At 32.0% G+C, this 9,283-nt stretch overlaps 1 protein-coding gene across 5 annotated transcripts; it reads right to left on the bottom strand.

The window, feature by feature from the left end:
- LOC145066027 (uncharacterized) lies at positions 1-6,148 on the bottom strand. 5 transcript variants are annotated; one of them, XM_079013177.1, is made up of 11 exons: positions 5,656-6,148; positions 4,696-4,937; positions 4,457-4,579; positions 4,138-4,254; positions 3,871-4,056; positions 2,938-3,079; positions 2,686-2,842; positions 921-1,560; positions 777-803; positions 487-700; positions 1-380 (listed from the first exon to the last, which is right to left on the bottom strand). In XM_079013177.1, the coding sequence occupies exons 1-8, from the start codon at positions 6,068-6,070 to the stop codon at positions 1,473-1,475; spliced, it is 1,470 nt and encodes a 489-aa protein (XP_078869303.1). In that variant the 5' UTR covers positions 6,071-6,148; the 3' UTR covers positions 1-380; positions 487-700; positions 777-803; positions 921-1,472. The 5 variants fall into 5 exon arrangements, with proteins under 5 accessions (XP_078869303.1, XP_078869301.1, XP_078869300.1 ...); XM_079013175.1 differs by having other exon boundaries at positions 777-1,560; XM_079013174.1 differs by having other exon boundaries at positions 487-803.
- Between the last annotated feature and the right edge of the window lie 3,135 nt (positions 6,149-9,283).

The raw sequence follows: 9,283 nt of genomic DNA, 5'->3' as shown, positions 1-9,283 counted from the left end.
TTGAAGAATAAAAACAAAGAATACATTATTTCTTATAGAATACGGGTAACAATTGTTAAGAATTATATTTATTGTTAAAGAATAAAACTAAAAAAACTTTCAAAACAGGAAAGAAAATATCAAAATCTAACAACGACTAATACATTCTAAAAGAATAATGTGGTCCGTTTCAATTTTGTGGTCCGTTCTTCAAGCATCAACTTCTGTGATTCCAACAGAATTGGAATTGGAATTCGTGATTCCATTCCAATAGAATTGATGGGCTATATTTAGGAGATTATCGGCATGAAAGCTCCATGAAAACCATAAGACACTCAATATGGCAAGGTAATAATTGCAACTGGCTCACTGGTAAACTTTTGTGCATCTACTAGGATAACCTGTGAAATTAAGTCAATTTGTGTCCCATTGATATCCAAGAAACATTAGTCCAATTTACTTCACAATAATATCTATACATGTAATAAGAGATTGATATAAACTTACCCGAGATATATTCAAATGTTCATCATGTACAAACAAGATCACCCAACCATCATCTTCTTCAAGACCATCGGGCTTCGGCACAAGCACAACACTTGAACAGAATGTGTTTTAAGTAGGACCCAATGAGGAGGATACTTAAAGCGAGCAACATATAAAACAAATGTCATGTCTCTTCCAACATGATAACCACCAACAGGCGAAAAGTGGCCACTACCTGTCTGTAATAGAAAAACAACACAGAGCACTCTAATAAGCTCCTTTGATCACCAAACCACCAAATGGCTTAAAACTTGCCTGTTTAAAAGTTGCTCTGTTATCTGATGAGATCATATGACAATCATCAGAAGTAGAACATGAGATCACATGAGAATTACTAAACTCAAGAAAAAGAAAACTAATTTTAAACACATCGAGATTCTGTGCAAAGAACTGACCTTCCACCAATCTTCAGTCAACTAAAACCCGAAATCGACAAATATTCAATAAAGGAAATCAGTTTCCATATTCCTAGAAACTCTAAACAATCCAGAATCACCAGAAAAAACCCAAACTATGGTGATAGGAAGGAGGCAGAAGTGGTCGGCGGTGAAGAAGAAGGAGGACGGAGTTGGGTTGATATCGAATTGAAGAGATGGAGGTGCTATGGTCAACCGACAGAGCAACCATCTACATTTTAGATAGAGGAGCACTTACATGTTAGCGATTGGAGCAACAACCTCCTACCATTACCACCGTCTCTAGTCTTCTCCATCACCGAACCACCATCTGATCCACTCACCTCCTATCAACCGTAGAAAAACCACCACCGAAGCCCCGATGCTTCCCCCCCCCCCCCCCCCCCCTTCGTTCTTCGACCTTGCCTCGTTGTAAAGAACTACTCCTATTATCGTCACCTCGAAACCAGAATCCCATCCTCGTCACCGAATTTTTGAAAATCATTACAGAAACCACCACTGCAACAGCAGGCTTGGCGTCAACAACAATCCTTAAACCACCGGAAAGATGATGACCAATTGCAATCGTTTGAAGCGATGGAAGCAGACGACATAAAGAGGGATTAGGCCAAAATTGATCCTACAACGATTGATCAGATTAGTCGTATATAAAAGGTAGTCGTATATAAAAGGGGGATTAGGTTAAAATCAAACGTAACTAGCAAAATTATAGGGGGGAGTATTTGCGGAAGTCATTTCTCAAATTACCTGGTTACCCTTATTGATTTATTTAATTATTATTTTTTCTATTAAATTTTGATTGGTCATAATCATGCAATACAATAACACAATAATTATTTTAAACACCTAAACATCTCTCTCTATATATATATATATATATATATATATATATATATATATATATATATATATATATATAGAGAGAGAGAGAGAGATGTTCAGGTGTTTACGGTTCTTAACCTTTTTTGGTTCTCATTTGAACCACTATATATATATATATATATATATATATATATATATATATATATATATATATATATATATATATATATATATATATATATATATCAAGCTCGTATAGTAATATATATATGTCAAATTAATAACTATACAACATCATCAATACTATTCTTGTGTCTTTTGTATCCATACTTATTATCATGCATGTATGGTATATATGTCATAGTCAACATTAATATTCTTGTATCTATTTTATTCATACTTATTATCAAGCTCATATCGTAATATATATGTCAAAATAGTAACTATACATCGTCATCATTACTATTCTTGTAGCTTTTGTATTCATACTCATTATTATATTCGTATCGCAATATATGTCAAAAAAAAATACTATTTTTGTATCTTTTGTATTCATACTCATTATTATGCTCTTATCCTAATATATAGGTCAAAATAATACTTATACATCATCATTACGATTCTTGTATCTTTTGTCCAAGACTATGCTCATTCAAGTTTTATCCATAATGATTTTCAAGTTCTTACTTGAAATTACATAAACCTTGTTTATTTCAAGTAATATATATGCAATATCACTTTCTTAAATTAATTCCAAAATTAATATATATGCATATCAATTTATATTACCTGATTTCTATATATTGGTTAAGCTATATGTTTCTCTAAAAGCATTTATTATGTACATATATATACGTACCCTATACTATGTAAATATTAAGATGTTTTGCAAATAAAATGTAGGCTAAATTCTAGAATTTACTTTAATAAATCAGACACGTCTTTTCTAGATCTGACTGGAACTGGAGATGCAGAAAGACCATTTTGCCCTTTTGAAAGACTCGTTATATCCTCTTTCTTACTCAGACCCTCGCCTTTTCCAGATGATGCCCCAACTATCTGCACCACTAAACTTCCACCTGCATAATTATATTTTTACCCCAGTTTTAATTTTAATCATATACTTTATATAAAATGTGAAAATAAAAATAAAAATTAAAAAATTAATGCTTACAAAGAACAAGAGCAGCACCAAACCAGCCATAGACACCCCATCTTTCACCAAGGAGAAACCAAGCAAAACCAGCACCCCACACCGGTTCCAATCCGTAAATAACAGCAGTTTCAGTGGCTGATATGTCACGCATTGCTGCCATCTGTTTTAATTTATAATTTATAAAAAAAAAAAAACATGTAAGAAATTAATTTATGAGTAATTTACAGAAATGGTCCCTGTGGTATGATAGAAGTTACAACTTTGGTCCAACTTTGCATTTCATTACATGGGTAGTCCGTGTGGTGTCATTTTGTTGTCAATTTAGTCCCGCTGTTCGAAGTACGACATGAAATTACAAGTTTACCCTTATTTGTTATTGTATGATTATAATAAGAGTAAATTGCAGTTTTGGTCCATGTGGTTTGGTTAGATTGTCACTTTTAGTCCAACTTTTGAAAATCTGACAAGATGCATCTTCTGTGGTTTAAAAAAACTACACTGCACATATTTAAAAAGACCATTTAGAAATGTGTAATAGAAAAAACAAAGATAAAATAAAGGGTAAAACAGTCTTTTTAAATGGACCAGGGATGTGTAGTGTAATGTTTTTAACCCTTAGGGATGCATTTTGTCAAATTTTCAAAAGTTGGGAGTAAAAGTGAGAATCTGACCAAACCACAGGGACCAAAACTGTAATTTACTCTTATTATAATCATATCATCATACAATGGGTTTTTTAAGAAAATAAGACAAAAAAACAGGGGTAAAATCGTCATTTCACATGGCCTAGACAAAGAGACCAAACTCACATCAAAATAAAACCAAGAGGATTACCCGTGTAACAAAATGCAAAGCTGGACAAAAGTTGTAATGTCTGCTATATACTACAGGGACCATTTCTGTAACTTACTAAAAATTTTATTTCCAAGAAATTAAAATTTAAATGTTTACCTCTACCCACAAGCATAAGCCAGTTGAAAACACACCAGTGTATAAAGCGGGAATCCAAGGGAATTCCATAAACCATTTCAAGAACATTGTTAATGTCCATGATGATGGATCATAATCCAAGCTACTACCATCATATACCCCTCCAATTAAAAACCAGATAATAGATGAGAATGCAACCACACACACCTACAAAATTATAAAATTTTATTAACTTTTGCTCATGAAAAGAAAAAAAATATAGAATTTATGGTTTTTGAATTAACAAACCTCGTATCCAAGAACAGGCAAGAAGTTTTCTTTGTCTGTTTTTCTTGATATATGCTCGGTTCTTAGCATGTGTATACCAAAGAATAATGCACTTAGAAAGTTAAATAAATCACCAATCTGAAAGATTTAGCAAAAACTCTGTTTAATTGGTTATAAAAGCTAGGGTTAAATGTAAAAAAAGATGAAAGTATAATGTTGTAAACAAAAGAAATGAAAGTAGGATGCTGTAATACACAAATCAATGAAACTAGATTGCTAACTTCTTGCATTTAGACATAAAAGTTATGTGCTTGAATTCAGTATCATTATAAAAGCTTACACATGGAGATGATCCACTACATTCCAGCATTCCAACTCCAATAATTGACATAAGAGCTCCAAACCAGGTGCGAGCAGGAATCACTGCTCCTAGCATACCATCAATCAATGGAACCACAATTACCTGATTTAGTCAATATTATCATATCATTCATATCAATAAATACACCATGTTTATTGTAAATTTGTAACAACAATTGTTTAATGGAAAATTTATGTCATGATTCATGAGGTTCTTACAGTGAACATAGAAATGAAGGATGCACGTCCAGCATCAGAAGTGAGAAGTCCAAGAGCTTGCATGAGGTAACCTAAACTCACCCAAAACCCTAATTCGATTCCTGAATTGCGAATTTGTACATCTCCCCAAGATCTCCAGACAAATGGGAGAAATGGAATGGCAGAAACTGTAAATCTCACAACAGTAAATGCTGCAGGGTCCATGATTGCTTCAACCTCTTTCAGCACTGGTATGTCACTTGCTATAACAGTAAAACAAATGAGTTAGATTAGACCTCAAGTGAATCACTCTCATATATATTTAACTAAGCATTGATAAGAAAGCAGTTGCATCAGCTATTATAAACCCCTTTCAGTAGAAGCCTCATATCAAGAGAAATGTTACATAGGGTTTAGAGTTTAGGGTTTAGTAATCATTATTTATACAGATCCTTATAGATACTCAAGGATGATGGTAGTCAATGAATTTCATCATGAAAAAATTGAATGTACAAGAGGCGGTTGCTAATCCCATAGCTGATGAGGAAGTTTTTATCAGATTCAGCAACAAATTGATCTACTGGTGAACATGATGAAGACTAAAAACAGTCCAGGTGATCAATGATCATCTCAATAAAGGGGTAAAGTAGGTAAATAAAGCTTAGTATTCCAAATTGACCAAAAAGTGTAACAAAATATAATACTATAAAAGTAATTTTCAAAACCAAAAACAAATCTATCAAAGTAACAATCAATCCTACAGGAACAGGAACAACGCCTAATTTTATGTCGAAAACTTTTCTAAGAAGCTAAAAATCAAAATTTCCTGGCACTCCTGAATTTAGCAAATCTGGAGCAGGTAAAGTAGTAATTACGACGATACAATCGATTAATTTATCTCCCAATACTCTCAGATGTCAAAATAAATCAAGAATAAACTTGAAAAATGATCGAGAAGTTGAGACAGAAATTCAGATTTACCGTAAACTAAAGTAATGACGTTAAGCAAAATGATGCTCCGGACTTTCTTCGATGCAAAGAATATCCTACGCCATAACGCACGCTTTCCAAATAACGATTTGAAGTTCAGATTCGATATCGTCTTGAGTGATTGCTCCCTTTTACTAACAGAAGCATCGTCGTGGACTGAAATTTTTCCGATCTGAAGTTGTTTATCGGATTTCCTCGGTCTTCTTTTTGCATTATTAGGTCCGGCACTACAACACGACGGCGGAGGAGGAGGATGATGATTGCGACGAAAGGCGAAAGAAGACCGCTGTCTGTGGGAGAAGATGAAAGGATAAACGGAAATTGAGGATGCATTGAAAGATGAGGATCCGATTAACGATGCTGATGAGTTCTGCTTTGGCCATCTCCATGATGATGGGGAAGCCATGATCGAGTTCGATCTTTTACTGGCCACAGTTCTGTGTCTTCGTTTTTTCAATCGTGTATGAATGTGAAATGACCGCGTTGTCCTTGTCTTATTGAATTGTAATAATGTTTTCCGTTTTCTTAACACGTTTATATTGTTTTTAAAATATAAAGATCGTTGTTGACTTGTTATATATGAAAAACTATTTAAATTATTTAAAATATATATTTTTCAATTAGAAAAGTATTATTAAAATTCAAAATATCACAACTTTTGTTCTAAAGATATTATCATTATTTCTTATAAGTTGTTTTATCGGTTGAATACTTCTTTTGGAATCATGTATGGTCAAAACTCAAAAGGTAGTTTTACATCCTATATAGACTAGTGATTAAAATTATTCAAATATTGGCGAAAAGTTGTCCAAATTATTTAAAGTTTAAACACACTCATGAACTAAGTATCATCAAATGGTAAGATACTAAAACTTTTGTTCACAAAATATTCATCGTTACCGTTTTACCCGTGAGTGGTCGTGTTAACAAAACATCATATGTTGCCAAATTACCATAGTTTTGCATCCTATGTCGATTGAATAAATGAAAACATTTGAAAAAACATCATTGTTATTGTTATTTTCTTACTATTTTTAGCATAATAAAGTATTTGGTTCTTTTTCTATTAGGCTTTTGTTTAGTCATTTAGCTAGGTTGACCTTAGATAAATTTTATATTTATAGAATTAATTTGTCTTTTATTTGTACTTAAGATTTCTTTCGATAATGAAGGTCTAGTTGTTTTCTATCTTACATGATATTAGAGATCTACCTTATTACCTTATCAAATATTATTTGTTTTGATTTTATTGTAAAAGACTTCGTATTTAGCACCTATTTCATAAATGAATTGGTTATATACAATAAAAAAAAATCATGTCACTATTCATCGACCGATATTATTCGTCGAATCGCTAATACACATCAACTTTGGTACTGTTCATTGGTATTTGATTTTCGTTGATATCTCCTTGTATTTGCTGTTGGTTTTCGCTAGTATTTCTTGGTATCATTTTTGTTGTTATTTGATTGTCGGTTTGCTTAGATTATTGTCAAGAGAAATTAAATATTCTCCTACATTTTCTTCCTACATATCCTCCTATCCATCTTAAATGATGACATGTGTCACACGTGTCACATTTGTGTGACATTTGTGTGACACATGTCACCATTTAAGATGGGAATGAGGATATGTAGAAAGAAACGTAGGAGGATATTTAATTTCTCTATTGTCAATACTCAATATGATGAAGAATGTTCCCCTACGACCTCGAGCTACAAAGTTTACACATATAAGTTAACTTTTAATATAGATTATCTTTGTCGAAAATAGGATGTTACGTTAAAAGGTGTTTCCAAAAGTGAAGATTAAGGAGTAAGGGTGGGTCATGCATGGTGCATAATAATAATGATAATAATTCTATCCAACCATAATGTGACAATGCTTAACGAGATGTTAGAAACATTTAAGGGTAATATTATAGTTTTATATGTACCGAAACAAACCCAAACAATCCCAAATTCTTCTATATATAGTGAAACAAACCCAAACAATCCCAAAACAATTATGCATCAAGAATACCCATATTCTTCTATATGTAGTGAAACAAACCCAAACAATCCAACAATCTTTATTCTTTGAAACTATACATATTTAATAAGCAATTAAGATGTAGTCCGACTTGGCAATTTGATGTTGATGGTTGTCCATATCTTTGGTCATACGGAGGCAGAAATCCATCAACATTTTCATTGAGCTTCACATAATTAAAAGTTCACATCACCAAGTTATCTTCTCCTTTGGTGTCCATATGAACTGTGATGAAGAAGGTGATGTAATCATCCATTATATTGCCACCAATCACTTTGTAGCACAAAAATCACCTTGTAGCACGCAAACTTTTATCCTTATCGATTGCATACATCATTTCTTTAGCCACTTTTCCTTCACCTCTACCATGTGATTTAGCACATATCATACAAGATAGCTCAATAAAAATACTATGAAGATGTTTATCTATTTATTTTGTAAATTTGAGAAAAAGAAATAAAGTTAATTACCATGGATGTAGTCAAAGACAAAGACGGATATAAGGTATATGGTGCGGTCTGTATCTACACATTTCATGGAACACATCCCCACATGATTTTATGATAACTTGCTTAACCAGTTTACCACTTAGGGTCATGTCTATTGACAAATGAAAGAATCAAAGAACAAAATTAATGAAGAAAAATGTTTGAGCTCTTTGTGGATTTATAGAAAGATGTTTGAGCTCTTTGTGGCTTTATAGAAAGATGTTTGAGCTCTTTGCAGATTTATATTCAATGTATGACTTGAATTACTTTTCTTCAACTTGCTTCATACTCCTTATAAAGTAAATAATGCTAAGTGTCCACTCTTGTAAAGGGTTAAATACACATTTATGCATCAAAGTATCACATTTTCTGCAGCTTATGCAACAAAGTGATTTTTTTATTCAAAATATGCAACGATGTTTCATTTTTTGACAAAAGATGAAATATTTCACTTGTAACATATTTATGAGTTGGGATGTGGTCATATAATTCTAAATAGTTGTGTGAAATATGCATGCTTGTATATTTTTTGTCCCTTTACATTAAGGGCTACTAAAATTGGATTTTACTGGATGGTTTCTGTACCAAAGCAAAAGTAAGTTTATGTTCTCTTGTAATGTCTTCATGAAAGAAAGAAATTGTGAAAGTACAATGTTATAATTAGATAGATGTTTCAAAGCATAAAGTATTAATGAGAAAAAGTTTGAAAGTTCAATGTATGACTACATATTTCAAAGTGTAATGTTCTAACGAGAAAAATATTGAAAGTCCAATGTTATAATTAGATAGATATTACAATATGTGATCTTAATGAGAAAATGTTTGACCGTACAATGCAATAATTAGGTAGATCATATGAAGTGAAATGGATCAATGAGAAGATGATTAAAATTACAATGCTATATGTGGGTATTTTTTCGAGTGCAAGTCTAGATGAGAAAAATATTGAAAATAGAATGTTATATGTTGTTGTATTATTGAATCTACATCTTAATAAGAAAAATACTAAAAAGTACAATTTTGTAATAAGAATAATGATATGAATATGCTAAAATAGAAAATATAAGAAAGTTTATTGATATTTCTTGTAGTTAACCATA

This window comes from Lactuca serriola, chromosome 8 (genome assembly GCF_051521515.1).
Source record: "Lactuca serriola cultivar US96UC23 chromosome 8, Lser_US96UC23_V15, whole genome shotgun sequence".
NCBI classification, from domain to species: Eukaryota; Viridiplantae; Streptophyta; class Magnoliopsida; order Asterales; family Asteraceae; genus Lactuca; species Lactuca serriola.
This window is presented reverse-complemented; position numbering and strand designations above follow the sequence as displayed.